This window comes from Spea bombifrons, chromosome 5 (genome assembly GCF_027358695.1).
Source record: "Spea bombifrons isolate aSpeBom1 chromosome 5, aSpeBom1.2.pri, whole genome shotgun sequence".
Taxonomy (NCBI): domain Eukaryota; kingdom Metazoa; phylum Chordata; class Amphibia; order Anura; family Pelobatidae; genus Spea; species Spea bombifrons.
This window is the reverse complement of record NC_071091.1, coordinates 16,267,977-16,284,351: the sequence shown is the minus strand read 5'-3', so window position 1 is coordinate 16,284,351 and position 16,375 is coordinate 16,267,977. Positions and strand designations below refer to the sequence as shown.

General features: G+C 40.6%; 1 protein-coding gene across 1 annotated transcript in view; it reads right to left on the bottom strand.

Annotated features, from left to right (window-relative positions):
• Positions 1 to 5,590: 5,590 nt before the first annotated feature.
• Positions 5,591 to 16,375, bottom strand: part of ANKIB1 (ankyrin repeat and IBR domain containing 1) — a 52,313-nt gene continuing 41,528 nt past the window's right edge. The window contains 9 exon segments of the mRNA XM_053466790.1: positions 5,591 to 7,123; positions 7,126 to 7,173; positions 7,453 to 7,564; positions 8,166 to 8,217; positions 9,127 to 9,305; positions 9,591 to 9,736; positions 10,616 to 10,682; positions 12,051 to 12,137; positions 15,524 to 15,658. Coding sequence (XP_053322765.1) covers positions 6,294 to 7,123; positions 7,126 to 7,173; positions 7,453 to 7,564; positions 8,166 to 8,217; positions 9,127 to 9,305; positions 9,591 to 9,736; positions 10,616 to 10,682; positions 12,051 to 12,137; positions 15,524 to 15,658 — 1,656 coding nt within the window. The 3' untranslated portion in view covers positions 5,591 to 6,293.

Below are 16,375 nucleotides of genomic sequence, written 5' to 3'. Positions count from 1 at the left end.
GCACCAGATTTATTTTTTTTGTCATTTTTATTGTATGCTTGTTAACCCCTTAAGGAGCAGGCTGTGTTTTACCTTTTGTACCCTTTGGGACCGAGGCTGTTTGAACACTTTTGCGGTGCTCGTGTTTAGATGTAAATTTCTCCTCACTCATTTAGTGTACCCACACAAGAGGGGCTTTCTTCAGATACCATTTTTTTGATCATAACTAATTTCCGATAATAAAATATCATGAAGGATTGAAAAAAAAACACCTTTCTCACTTTCATATAAAAAATCTTTTACTCATCCAAAAAAGCGAATGAAAAAAACGCTAAATAGATTCTATTATTTGTCCTGAGTTTAGAAATACCCAATGTTTTTTTTACTTTTTTCTGCATGTTATTGGGCAATAAGTACAAGTAGCGTTTTGCTATTTCAAAACCATGTCCCCCCTAAAGCTGGTCATTCTGCCCCATGTGTTATTTTGGGTATCTTTATAGCTGGCCAATGCAATTTGCCCCATCAAACCATATATTTTTAAAAACAAGGCACCTCAAGGTATTTCAAATGCTGGTATTTTAACCCTTTCCATGCACTAACTCTACTACCACCCTCTTGGTGTATGTCACTTTCAAACAAGACCCCAATACGTGTCCAGCAATATCTCCCGAGTACAGTGATACCCCACATGCATGAATTTGTCGGGTTGTTTGGGAGATAAAACGCCGCATTTAGGAAGTGCGCATTTTAAATCTGGTCCTACTGCCCCCATGTCCTAAGAGGGCCATCTTTGAACCCGGCTAATTCAATTTACCCCATCAAACCATATATTTTTAAAAACCGGACACCCCAAGGTATTTCAAATGCTAGTATTTTAACCCTTTCCATGCATGAGATTCTACCACCAGCCTTTGCCAAAGTTTGTGGTAGTAAATTTTTTTTTCTCACAAATTGTACTTGAGGTATACATTTATAGCTCCAGGTATACATCACTATCAAACATCACCCCAATGTGTGTTCAGCAACATTTCCCGAGTACAGAGATACCATGTATGCACGGGTTTGTCTGGTGTTTGGGGGCTAAAAGGCCACATTTGGGAAGTGCGCTTTTTTTTCTCCCCATTTTGGTCAGTCTGTGCCTATGCCCTATCTTTGAGCTCGGCCACTCCAATTTACCCCATCAAACCATTCATTTTTTTAAAATTAGACACCCCTTGGGTATTTGAAATGCTTTTACTTTAACACTTTCCATGTCAAGATTTTTGGGAAGATACAGCGCTAATTTTAGCACGTGCTCATTATAATACACTTTATTTTCTTTATTTTATTCTTTTTGGACAATTTTTTTTTAATTTTGCTGGAACTGGATGGTTCCTCTGATGCGTAATTATTTTTAAACGTTACCACTTTTTTAAATTATTTTTAAATATTTCACATTGTGATTAGAAAGCTGGGCTCCATTGACTTGTATAATTGAACGCAGTACCTGTATTCAACCTGCAAGTGGAGCCAGAGTTCTCTAGAGCAGTGGTTCTCAACTCATGGGTCGCGACCCTGTCTTCAGTGGGTCGCGGAGGGTCAGGGCCGGACTGGAGGCATACCGGGAAAATTTCACTTTCCTGGGGCTGCCTTACACATTCTAGCGGTAATCCGCGAGCAGAAGGCTGTCAGGACCGCGGCCGCAACAATCAGGGCCATCAGGCAGCCTCCGGTCCGGCATGTACTTTAGTATTACTCCCCGACCGCAAAGCAAGTTGCTTGATTGGTTTGCGGTCGCTGTCTGTTCCTAGTGGGAGCTGAATAAAGGTTTTCTCTGATTGCTCCTCCCCTCTTCCTGCTGCAGCCCGCGGGCAGCCTTTCCACTCCCTCATCTTTTCTGAGGTTATTTTTGGGTCGCGACTTAATGACCAAAGACAAATGTGGGTCCTGAGGATACACGGGTTGAGAACCACTGCTCTAGAGGGTCTGGAGACCCTCCGGCTATCTTTTCCAACTTTTTTTTTTTTTTTTTAAGGAGGCGCCGCCATCTTGCGATTGGCAAAATCACTTGCAGTGGAGGTTGTGACCGCTCTCTGGAGTGTTCGCAGCCCTTCCTGCAGTTAGTGTTCAGTGTCGCTGAATGCCTCATGATTGAAAGAGGCAAATGCAGAATCCGCCCGTGCTGCTTTTGCAAGGGGATACTCAGGCATCATGTGAAATGCATCCATCGTATAAGTGCATGTAATGGTTGGACTGTCCCTTTAATTAAAATGTATTGACAATAGTTATTTATTCCCTGTTCAAGGCCAGTTCTCCTCTACCTGCAGGGGAAGCCCGAGGGAGTTGGGCCTTTTATAGAGCATAGTCCGTGAGCTCAAATGCTCAACTCTACTGCAAATTCACAGTTTCTGAATACCTGCTGACGTACACTGGAGATATGCAAAGCTGTAGTTAAAATGATTAATAAAAATGTTTCTTTGCATACAAAAATACTTTATCATGCCAAATGGACCCCATTATCCATTGGTCTTAAACATAGCAGAGAAGCATTGTTAATGATTTTAAGACCACTGTACCATTATCCGTGCACAGGAGGAATTCTGAGAAATGTGCGTCTCCATTGTACCCGCATACTTTTTTTGTCTGGACTCGTACAGATGCCATTAAAATAATGATGCAACATAGAAAAGCCCAGCAGGCTTGGAGGCTGTGGAGTTTCTAAATGTACGCCCATACCAAGTACTGTGTTAACCTTGATTTTGTAGAAAGGAATATATAAATGTAGGTTTTATACAGATATATCTAAACAGATCTATAGAGAGGAAAAAAATCTTTATTTTATACATAAATTGCGATATTTTCCTAATCACCTTAAAAATTATAGCGCATGCAAAAATTAATTGAAACAAATTGAGGATCGTTTACATATAAATGTTTTAATCAGACCTTTTTTTTCCATTTCATGAACAGCATTCATTTGGCCAAACATCTACATAATTATATTCTACTGTATATAAAGTGGGAATGTATCAAGTATAGATTATGAAAGTGCAAATAATGTTACAAGGTTACAGTAACTTTTTTTTTTTTGTCTATACATTATAAAATAACCGGTTTACAAAATAGGTTTTTCAAATTTTGATTTGTGAATTGAAAAGTTTGTACCTATTGTATTTTATTTTAGTTATGTACCAAGAAAACAATGTTTTTCATGTTGGAATTGGAGTAGAACAGAGAACAATACCACACAGTTTTAAACAAGATACATTCTACCAAAAGGGTTCACCACCATCTTCACACAGGGCATCGCGCTAATACAGTATGCAAGTCCAAGCGACATGTTTTCTCATAATTTCCCACCACGTCACTTAGAAGACTCCTTTTATCTATTACGCACAGGGCTGGATTATATATAAGGCAAGACTAGGCCATTCTGTTTAGAGGAGTCACAATGGGCTTTCGTGGTTACCCCTCCTGCTCCTAGATCTGCCCTACCCATTTGTCTTACAACCCATTCTCAATCACTCCCTGCCATTCCCATTTTTTCCCCCAGATCCTTCCCTTTTTTCTATGTCACGCGTGGGAACTGGCCACGGATCCACTCCCACTCCTTATAAGAGGTGGGAAGAGGTGTGGCTGAGACAAGGGGCAGGGTCAGTCCAAACAAAAGACTTGAAGGGGTGGAGAGTGGGTGTGGCCAAGCACTGCCCACCACCCAATTAACTTTTTCTTTTTTAACCCACTAAGGGTTGTTAAAAGTAGCCTTTAAGCCTAGGGGCACCAGGAATGTAAATCCGGCCCTGCTTATGCATTAAAAAAAACAGTTTATAAAAATAAATTCACACAGAACTACTTTATGGTTCTAGTGTTTTATATCAGTTCACAACAGAAAATATTTACTTTCTGGAAGAGACATAAGAGGTTCACATGAAGTTTAGAAAAATGATAAGATATCTTGAATTAAGTTGTTTTATTTTAACATAACACTTCAAAAATGATAGTTTTTGCACCTGTGGAAGCTTTTACAGAAATAAACCGAGCGGCCGCATAATTATGAGCCCGGTGCGTTATAAAGGCTGGAGATGGATTAAGACGGTAAGCTAGGGGAGTGAGATTGTAACGGTGAGAGTGGTCTTATACAAGGTTGGTTATAAACATGGTTTTGTTAGTCATTTCCAGTAGCACAGCATTAATTACATCTCAACCTGTATCATACTTCCACGAACGTGATGACAATGCATAGTGGTGGGTTTCCTGAAAGTGAAATGTTTAAGATGCACCGGCCGTAGATCCACATGCCCTTTAAATGGAAGATCGCATTTCTTCCGCACTAGAGCAGCGATCGCGCACGCCCTCGCAAACGGACTTTTTCCTATCAGCACTGATAAATTGTCAATAAAGCCAAGGCCGTGGGCGTTGTATGGAGCTTGATACTTATTGATGGCGGGATTACAGAACTAAAATGTGATTTATTAGCTGACAGCTATTGCTCCGGGAGGCTGTACGCTGTGCTGTAGCTTTTAGATGTATAGCATGCTATGCCTAATTTGGAAAGTTTAACAGGAGATATCTTGCAAACTGTGCCGTGTAACTGTTAAACCGGGACAACGTTCTGTTGTTTTTTTAGGACAGGTCAAGAATACCCACATGCCTGCTACTGTTCTTGGTCTGAAACTCTAGCCCCTGTTAGCCAGCCAGCTGGCTGAAGGTGATGAGAGTTTTAGTTTAAGAACTGATACATAATTGCATGTCACCCAGCTGCGGTTTGCTAATCCTGACTGTAAGGAGCATATATGTAAGCACACGATGTGCCTATTAATCTAATTTTCTTTAAAAAATATAATTTCTCTATAACTTTCATTTGTTTAATCCTTTAAGTGCCAGAGGGGACGGTAACACATCCCAAAGCGCCTAATGTTCAAGGTGGAACAAAGTGTTGCTCAGCCATTGTGGCTTTTTGAACTCCCGTGGATGTCAGGTAATACTATAGTAATAGTATGATGTACATTAATATTACATCTATTACTATTATCGTACATTTGAACCAATTGTATGTGATTTGAAAGTTGTCAGTTTAAAAATACTATGCATTTTACAAGCACATCGTTTGTATGGACTATATATTTTTGGCACATGGACAGAGTGCGGGTTTCCATAGCATCTGGAGTACGTTTTTTGTTTGAAGAAACATATCTGGGTGGTGGTTTATAAGTTTTAATATTCACCCAGCAATTTGCATTTCCGCAGCAAGACAGGCAATTCGGAGCGGGCCAGTGAAATAATGCAAAGTCACAAGAAACAAACAGGTGCTTGAAATACTCCTCTGATCAATGCAGCTGAATTTAAACCGTACCCGATAGAAGCTATGAATCGGTTAGAGAAAGCAGTCATATTTAAAACCGGATACCTATGCATTCTACATGCTGCAGGTGAGTCTTTGGTAAGTGCTGCCCGGCAGTATGTAAAACGCATGCGCTAAGATTAATCTTAGAGGTGGGTGAATTTATCACTGTGCCGGGCACGATTTAGGGGTAGCACTTAACTTGCATCAAACTTTTCTGCTACCATTTTCCAAGTGTTTGATCCAAACCAAGGTGAGACTGGTCAAAAGGTTTCTGCTCGCAGAATAATATATACCGCAGGGTTGGATTTTATTCTTCACAATATTTTCCATCACTACGTCTCTTGCCTTAAACTTACTAAACGTTTATGAGTCAGTTAATTGGCTTAAATGCATTCCTTATGCATATGCAGCCGAGACAGTTCTTTGATTGGTAGAGTGACCCAATATGGATAGAAACCAGCATACGAAATTGAAGTGACTGGATCAGTGTACAGAAGCGAACTGGAAACGTTTGCAGATGTTCACATTCTACAGCATTTTTTATGATCCAAGTTTTTCCTTGAAAGTAATTTGTTCCTGTAATTAAAATATAACCTTAAAAAGTGTAACAAAAATGAAGACAGTATTCATTATTAGTGGAGTGATAAAACAGGGTTTTTTCAGTTGGGGAAAATCCGAGGTACATTAGGAAGAAAGAGAAAAAAAATTCTGAACCCATAATTGAAGGTAAGTAGTATCAAACCAAGGCTACATAACGACTGCATTTCATTAGAAAGTCGAATGCACTCTACGTTATTCTTGCGTGGAAAATAAAAAGGCAATCAAAATTCAGTTTTAAACGCAGAAGAAATTCTTGAAAAGTTCAAGTTGGTTTCAAGGACTGAGAGCTAATGAAACGTCATAGTGCTCAAGCTACTAACTGTCAGTGGTTTGGGAAAGAACCTCAACACGAGGTTGTGGATGATGCACGAACGGATTTGGTTTGCTATGTTCATACCAAGTGTACTTGTTCAATCCATTCGTTTTCAGGTTCTGGAGATCTACTTGAGATGTCTTCAGAACTGTTCACACTGCTCGTGACATTGTTTGTGTGTTCGTCGCTCTGTGACACCATTTCACTTGGAGGTACATTCTCCTCAGAAGTGCTTTCTTCTGTGTGGATTTCTTGGTCTTCGTTAATTAGTGCATCCTGAAAAAGTGCATGCTCCTCAGCCAGACTCTGTGATCCTTCCTGTATTGAGGAATGTGGCAGCTGTTCATGGGCACCCAGTGGCTGTAAATCTACATCAGTTTCTGAAGTTGCAGAAGGAATAAGGGCAATACTCTGAGGATTCATATCGTGGAACCAAGCCATGATATTTCCAAGTAGATTTTCACTCATATTTGGGTCTTGACTAGAGGAATCAAGGTCACTAGATGTTGAACACAAACCACTTTGAACATCATTGAAAGGGCGACCAAGAAGGCGATCTGTTACATATGGATCGTCATTGGTGCCAAGTCTTACAAGACTCTCTCCGAGTTCCAAAAGCTCTGAGCTACTTAATGCCGATCTTGGGTTATCAATGTTTATTGGAGCTGGGTCAAGCCTAGTTGGTAGAGATGAACCTATGGCTCCTAAGCTTGCCTCATTATTGAGGAATTCTCTTGTTTCTTCATCCACGGAAAGGCCAGAGTCCTGCAATGACAGCTGAATGGCCAAGAGAATGTTCGGGTCATCTTCATCCAAAGAACTCAATGGCTGGAAGTGTAATAAATTGACAGATAAAATTAACAATGAGTTATTAAGGAGATTATTGAAGTCAACAATAAGAAATTCATGCTTACCATGGACGTGCCGTGTCTTCTGTTACCACGAACCTCCAGGGCATCTGACAATAACAAGGAAAAGCGATATATTAGTTGCAGGCAAGCACCAAGAAAAAGAAAATCTAATTTATGAGTGTCTGGAAAAATAAAATCTACACCACTGGCCAAAGCCTACACTTTACCTTCACTTCACAAAATAATAATATATATATATATATATATATATATACACATAAGATCATCTTATGTTGGTTGCAGAATTATGCCAATTGCATGAGTCGGCTATTCCAGAGGTCCTGGTATTGTAGATTTTAATTAGGGTGTAGGAAGTCAACTTTTACCAAATGTGCCTTCATTGTGATCATCGGGATCTGGAGTATTACTTCGCAAACCATGCATGTCTCCTCTGCGGCGCTGCCTGTGCCTTCTTCGGTACTGGAACTCAGCATATTCCTGTAAATACAGAAGGTGTATAGGTATCTAGTATATAGCCAAAGCATCACGTATAGGTTGTTCAATCCCAAAAAGACTCTTAATTAAGTGACATTACTCCCGATCCACTGATTTATATTACAAACCGGTTGGGATTCGAAGAGAAATGTCAGCAGCTAATTGTCTGGGATCACTTTGCATGTATGTGTTTGTATGTATTCTTAGCTCAATCTATGACGTCCTGATTCCTTATCCCCATAAGTGGTAAATAATAGAATTGCTCAGTTTTAATTACCCAGTCCATGGATAAGCAGGACTTCTTTAGATTGCAATAAAAAGTCAACTCAGTGTGGTCACTAGATAAAGGACGTTTCCATTGATGCTAAACTATATTGCGGTATATAACATTGTGTTTAATGCTCAAAGAAAAATATTTTTTTATGGGTCTTTAAGGTCATCACAAAAATAAATCTGCATCATAATGTATAGTGGAATAAACAAATTGTTAACATGAACGGGCTAAGCGATTAAGATCAGGTCCCTATAGCATTCGTGGGACAAAAGACACATATGGCTGATCATCACTGAAAGAGTACAAGTGACATGAAGATTGATGCTTTACCTCTGGAGATGAAAATCCCAAATACTCCCAATCCCAGGTTCCGCCTGCAAAACTACAACAACAAAAAAATATGTTAGAGATGAAGGCAGCAATATTATAAATAATAATCAGTGCCACATATTTCTGAAGGTCTGGGGTTACAAGTGGGGCTTGAGGTTAATGCCGTCTTCCAGACCGTGGAGCTTTTGTCGTCTAATGCTACAAATGTACGCATCCCACGCCGGGCATATCTGCCATTCCTGCCACTACAGCCAACATATTCGAAGCAAAAGTCTCTAGAAGACTAACATTTGTCTAAGTACACCAACGATGTGAGAATTCTCAGGTGAAAACACAGATCAGTATAGTTTATTGTGACCCAATGTGACCGCTGAACTTTGTGTGGTCCTTCTGTCCTTTTGACTATTCCCAGTTTTATAAAAATCACATGGAATAAGGACACGATGGGAGCCTCAGTGAAGACAAGCGGCTATTCAAAAGTCTGTGTAACCATCAACTGGCCCGGGTCAGCTAAATTCACCCCTTTTAAACCCAAGTTACCCGAAGATTTAGCCAACTAACTCATTAGAGCAGAATCATCCCCTTAATGTATTTAGTTTCAACAACTAAGCGAATGACTTAGAAAAGGTTAACAGCGAGTTTATTTATGGAACACTCAGGCGGGGATGAGCAGCACATGACTGGCGGACCTATTTCCAGAGCTCTAATGTGTAATTAACGTGTGAAAGACATCCATCTAGTATTAGAGATTATGAAACGGAAGCTAGAAATGATTCAAGTCAGCTGTTGTAAGCCCCAAGTCCTTAAATGCTAGGGTGTGTGTGTGTGTGTATACACACACACACACATACACCTTTTAATATGTGAAGGGTTATTGGTTAGTGTGTGTGTGTGTATTTTTTAGGGCATAGCATTGTTTTCTGATGTTGGAAATTAAAACACCCGCTTTTTAATTTATTACCTGCGTCTAGGAGCCTCCGGGGAATCTGCCGGAGCCACTCCTCGGGCAACTGACGCCAGAAACTCCTGGCGTTTTTGCTGCACGAGGCACGCAGCACGAATGATTTTGTGTCGTGGCGTGCGCAGGTAAGGCCTGTTTACCTTCTGGGCCAGGTCTTCAGTGACCATTTCCAGGTCAGTCTGTGGCACATAAAGAAAGCAAAATGAGCAAAACACAGGCCTTTATTTCCAGTTTGGGGATTCTAACATGGTCATATAGAAATAAACAGGCTATGGAATACTAATATATGGTAAAGCAATTATAGAATAATAACCTTCTGTCACATTTACAGAGCTAATTATAGAATTTGCATTATTTTTATCAGTTTAAGTGCTGAACAGGGTGATCAACACAGGTGCTTCAAAAATATGTTCAATATTCAACAATATTTTGCATTAAGTCAGAACCTCGTGTATCTCATTCACCTGCATTAGTTCAAATATTTCTTTCTTTGTGCTTTTAGGTTCCAAAAAGAAGCCATATGGGTAAGAACACTTGAGAATGCGTCTGGTTTTGAGAAGCTCTTGAACAGCATCTTCAATGAATGTCGTGTCTGGGCAGCCACCCTCAGCTACAACGAAACGGAAAGTTTTATCAGCCCAAGGGCTGTTTGTTACAAAAACATACACTGAGCTTCTAGATATTAACCACACAGGTATGTGAATGAAGTGCGAAGGAATGGAGTTTCACTCCAGTTGGGGGCACATCAGGGATGATCTTCGCTGGCACTCACTTTGCGCAATCCCATTGCAACATTTCATTTATTTCTAGGAACGCAGCCTTTAGTTTGAGGAAGACACATTACATGCAAAGAATGTTCTTTTAGGCGGGATGTTTAATATTCTCCCCTGGCTAATACCATGCCTTTAAAATCTCAAAATGTGGCACAATTTAAACATATTGTAATAAAAATAAAATAATGCAAACATTGGCCTTCTCTTCTATACTGTAATATATAGAAGCTTTCCATTGGGCACCCCTGATGGTGGAGAACGATACCTCTCGATGTTACCTCTATAATGCTCTATGAAAGGATAAAAATAAATACCGGGGGCAATACAGACACATAATAAAAAAATACCACTTTAAAAAACTCTCAAATACAGAAAGGCTTGACATAGCTACCCTATTAAGCAGAATAGTGCTGCAGCATTTAGTTGGTATTGGCAGATTTATTCAATGTAATGCAGTATTTTTTTACCCCTCAATCATATTTGAATCCGTTTACAATACTTAATCTAGCGTAGGGTTTTCCTGCACGCTGGTAATTGAACAACAACTCCATCATCAGTGGCCGCCGACCAGCCGTTTGTTTGGTGGAAGTTGTAAGAAGACAATGAAGAGCTGGGAAGATTAGGACGGCTCTCACCTGAAGCGTAAAATGCTAATACGTATAAAAGCCCCCAGTCCGTCGTGCTTACGTTCCACTGCACCTACAGACACGGCTTACCTTCACTAAGAGCTCGGCTCAGCTGCTCCATCTTCTCTTTGGCTGTTTTTATGAGACGTTGCTCCAGCTACAAAAAAGAAGGGATAAAAATGTCTTTTGAGCAGCTGGGGACTGCAGACACAAATATTTCAAGCTGATGTAAATGCAACCAAGGTCCGGTTCCGATTTCAAAGAGTAGGCATGTAGACATGTTCCTTTTCCATAAATACCTCCCAGACCTACAGATTATTTCTATGGGACATGTAAATCTATCGTATCTCGTATGTGATTCTGACACTTTTTGAATGATCAGATTTTGAATGAGAGTATGGTTGCATAGGATATGGACCTTTTGCTTAACATTGCGGGAGTTTACAGGTTAATCCTATACCGCTCACAACTCTATTATATTAGGTTTGCACATCCCTCCTTTTTAATTGATGGTGCTTATACAATTGTGCAGGCTAGCGTGCCGTTGACACACATATGTTCCTGCAGAGGTCAGTCTTTAAGAACCCTGCCAGTAGTGGGGAAAGTGATGGCTGCGCATGCACAATATACACATGGACACCCTGCCCACCGTGAGGCAGCACCTGCCCGCATGCTCCGTCTCAGTGAAACTTCCTTTGTTTCACTGAAAAACGCACGGGTGTAAGGGATATTATTTGCTGCACCGAATCATCATGTGCAAAAGTTTTAGGCAGGTGTGAAAAATCCTGTAAAGAACGCTTTCAAAAACAGACATACAAAGCGAGTGAACAGGAGGAAGGCAGGTTGTTCCCTGAAGGGCTGGGGAGCGGTATAAGAATGAGGGTCTGCAGCATGGTGGGGGTTCCTTGCAGGTTTGGGGCTGAATTTCTATAAATTGAGTTGGGGATTTGGTCAGAATTAATGGTGTCCTCAATGCTGAGAAGTACAAACAGATACTTATCCATCATGCAAAATCACAAGGGAGGCAGCTGAGTCTGCAGCAGGACAACGACCCCAAACATACAGCCATTAAGAAGTATCTTCAGTGTAAAGAAGAACGAGGAGTCTTGGAAGTGACAGTTTGGCCCCCACAGAGCCCTGATCTCAACATCATCGAGTCTGTCTTGGATTACATGAAGAGAGAGAAGTAACTGAGGCGCCTAAATCCACAGAAGAACTTGGTTAGTTCTCCAAGATGTTTGGAACATCCAGCCGGCAGAGTTCCTTAAAATACTGTGTGCGAGTATCTAGAAGAACTGATGCTGTTTTGACAGCAAAGGCGATCGCACCAAATATTGATTTAATTCAGATTTTTCTTCTGTTCACTTTGCATTTTGTTAAATGATTAAAATAAACTATTTGCATGTCTATTTTTGAAAGCATTCTCACTTTACAGCATTTTCCACACCTCCCTAAACCTTTGTACAGTACTGTGTATATATTATATACACACACACAAATTACAGAAAAGCAGACAATTTCTTACCCGGAAGCTATGTTCATGATTCTTAAACCTCGTGTAGTAGTGCATAAACCTGTCCAACTCCTGAAACCTTTTGTGTTTCTTTTCTGCCTACAAATGCAAACAAACAAGCAGAGTATTCACATTACACACTACGGCTTCATGGTTAAAGAGACACTGTAACAATTTTAACCCCTTAAGGACAATAGGGGTTATTACTCGTAGTATATTGCGGGACAATGGCTCTTTTAACATTTTTCAGTGTTACTGTTTAGCTGTGATTTTCTTCTTTCTCATTTCACGCTCCCACACATATTATATATTGTTTTTTTCAGGACAAACAGGGCTTTCTTTAGATACCATTATTTTTATCATATCATCTAATTTACTATAAAAGAATGATAAAATATGGTGATTTCTTGTTAAAAAATTACTTTCTCTCAATTTTTAAACAAAAAACTTTTACCCATCTGCAAAAACAAATGAAAAAACCTGCTAAATAGATTCTACTACCGTATTTGCTCGATTATAAGACGACCCTGATTATAAGACGACCCCCCAAAATCTGAATATTAACTTAGGAAAAAAAGAAAAAGCCTGAATATAAGACGACCCCAAAGGAAAAAAGTTTTACCAGTAAATGTTAATTCATGTAAACTATTTTTTTTAATAAAAGCTATGATTGAGAAAAATATTTTTTTTTTGTTTTTATTTCTTGTATTTTCCAACCTGTCCCCCAGTTACGCACATCTGCCCCCAGGCTTGCCACACCAATATGGCACTGTGGCCCATGATATGCCTTTTAACCCTCTATATGCCACTGTGCCCCATGGTATGCCTTTTGACCCCCTATGTGCCACTCTGCCTCCAGAAATGCCTTATACCCCTATATCCCATTCTGGCATTTAGGGGGTTAAAATGCATATTATGGGGCAGAGTGGCATATAGGGAGGTATAAGGCATTCCAGGAGGCAGAGTGGTATTAAGGGAGTTAAAAGGCATTATATAGAGCACTCTGCCTCCAGAAATGCCTTATACCCCTATATGCCACTCTGGCATTTAGGGGGTTAAAAGGCATATTATGGGGCAGAGTGGCATATAGGGAGGTATAAGGCATTTCAGGAGGCAGAGTGGCATTAAGGGAGTTAAAAGGCATTATATAGAGCACTCTGCCTCCAGAAATGCCTTATACCCCTATATGCCACTCTGGCATTTAGGGGGTTAAAAGGCATATTATGGGGCAGAGTGGCATATAGGGAGGTATAAGGCATTTCAGGAGGCAGAGTGCACTATTAAATGCCCCCTTAACGCCACTCTGCCTCCTGAAATGCCTTATACCTCCCTATATGCCACTCTGCCCCATAATATGCCTTTTAACCCCCTAAGTGCCAGAGTGGCATATAGGGGTGTAAGGCATTCCAGAAATGCCCTACACACACACCCACACACACACCCACACACACACTTACTTACTTACCGGTGCTTCCAATTTCCTGCTGTATTGCCGGGGGAGCGGGTTGACGTCTCATTCCGCGGCAGCCGGAAGGAGGTGGAGTTGGCAGCGGGGGTTTGTATGCGTCCGTCGCAAATACCTTCCCCGGCTGTCAGAGATCAGGAACTCTTGAACTCTGACAGTCGGGGAAGGTATTTGCGACGGACGCATACAAACCCCCGCTGCCAACTTCACCTCCGGAAGCACCGGTAAGTGTGTGTGTGTGTGTGGGGGGGCGACGACAGGAGGATCCAGGTCCCCTGCAGCGGTGCGGGGGATCTGGATCTTAGTCTCCTAATCAGACCTCTATTTGAGGTCTGATTAGAAGACGACCCCGATTATAAGACGAGGGGTATTTTTCAGAGCATTTGCTCTGAAAAAAACCTCGTCTTATAATCGAGCAAATACGGTATTTGTCCAGAGTTTAGAAATACCCAATGTTTTTATGTTTTTTTGCTTTTTTCTGCACGTTATGGGGCAATAAGTACAGGTAGCGTTTTGCTATTTCAAAACCATTTTTTCCCCAAAGCTGGTCATTCTGCCCCATGTGCCATTTCGGGTATCTTTGAAGCCGGCCAATGAAATTTACCCCATCAAATCATATATTTTTAAAAACTAGACACCCCAAGGTATTTGAAATGCTGGTATTTTAACCCTTTCCATGCACTAGTTCTACCACTAGCCTTTGTCAAACTTTATGGTAGTACATTTTTTTTGTATTTTTTTCCACACACGTTGTACTTCAGGTATAAAATTTACCGCTCCTGGTATATGTCCCTGTCAAACACCCCCCCCCCCCAATATGTGTTCAGTGACAATATTTTAACTCTTTGCGTGTGGGAATTTTTTGGGACGATACACCGCTAATTGTAGGTAGCGCTAATTGTGTATAAAAAAACGTATACATATATATACCTATTTGCACTTTTTTCGTGACAGTAGGTAATTATTTTTACATGTAACTATATATATATATATAATTTTTATTTTTTTTTTATTTTTTTTACTATACACTGAGGTTAAATGTGTATTTTTAAAAAATGTGTATAGTTAAAAAACGTCATTGCCTCAATGAAGAGGCAGGCTGGAATGGGGGGGTGAGATATGAATCACTGGTCTGTCGTTTAACCCACCGATCACCGTGAATCACAGCGATCGTGAGGTTGTGAAGCCCCCTCTGGGGCATTGCAGGCATGCCTCAATGTAGAAGCAGCCTGGAATGTCCCTTACCCGAGTTGAATCGGGTGATTTGCATCGCCGGTCTGTTGTTTAAACCGCCGTGAATTGCGGAGATCGGAAGGTTGCAAAACTTTTTTTTTTTGGTTTGCCTGGATAGCCTCACTTGTGAGGCTTCCAGGAAAACCGCGAAAACGCCGCGGTAAACGGCAAATAACGTTACCACGTACATGTACGGGCATTGTCGTCATCGCATTGCACGGCAACCCCGTACATGTACGTGGATTGTCGTTAAGGGGTTAAGTAACGTGAATAATTAAGTATACTGTAGGGAAAGCTTTCCATAAATTCATGATACTAATTGATGAGGCATGTGCTGTTTGCTATAGTGCGTAATATAGGTTATTTTTGGCAGGAACACGTAACGGTCACGTGTCTCGTCAGCAGGTATTCTTCTTAAAGCTTTCTGTGTTTTTTTTACATGCTATTAAACCTCGAGTGGAAAACATACAATGACGGAACTGCTAAGGCATATTTGCCCAGCATGATAGGGTATGCATGTAATGCTTTGTATAAGTGGAACAGAACCTTTACACCTAAGTTGGCAACGTTACATTATTTTGCATGCGTCATGACACGTGTTTCAGCGTCATGGCCCGTGTAATGCACCAACCGCTCAGGGAACATTAGCGAGCCGACACCAAGGTAATTAACCAAGACACGAGTACCGGGGAACGGATGAAGTGTAACCCATGTCCCGGCTGTCATATCTGCATGATTTCTCATTATGATTCTGATAATGATCTCGGTGTATTAAGCAGCCCCGTACCTCCACTGTCATTTCTTTCGACTGCTCTTCCACTTGATTAATAACCTCGTAGCGAGTACAGCGGTAATAGCCCCCTGTGGAAGAGCTGTGTTTCTTCCACTCCTCCAGGCAGATCCAGCAGAAGTCATATTTACACTGCAGACACAGAATGACACAGCGTTACGACCGCCGCCGCCGATGGAAATAGTCTTAAAGATGTTATAGACTTGCATCTCTTTGTAACTTAAATGTATGAAAATTCTGCCCCGTGCTTAACCTCTTTTCAGAGGTCATTTATTTGGAGTATGATAACCCGATGCAGCATTTGTAGTTGGCACTAGAGCCATACCGTGTGTCTCATATTGCATGCATGACAATACATAAGTAGTGCAACAACATCACTTATACAATATGTATTTGGAATCACGTGAGATTACACACACAGGTATATATATATATATATATATATATATATATATATATATATATTTATTCACTGATTCACATATATAATACACCCTGATTCACATATACTATTATATATTAATTATTAAGAAGCCTTGGAAACCATGTTGATTTCAGATTTAATTATATACATACACTCATTACAGACATGAGTAGATATAGAATGTTGACTCTTCTATTACCAGGCATAAGTAGATTCAGAGAATTAACTCCTCTATTACAGGGCATTACACACACAATCACACAAACAGACAAACACAGTCACACAAACACTGTGACAAACACAGTCACACATACCTGGTGCTGCCTGCAGCTTACTCTGAGTTGGTGTGAAGGAGAGACTCAGCCTATCAGGAAAGGCTTCTGAACTCTCAGACAACCAAGAGAGTTGAGAAGTCTCTCTTGATT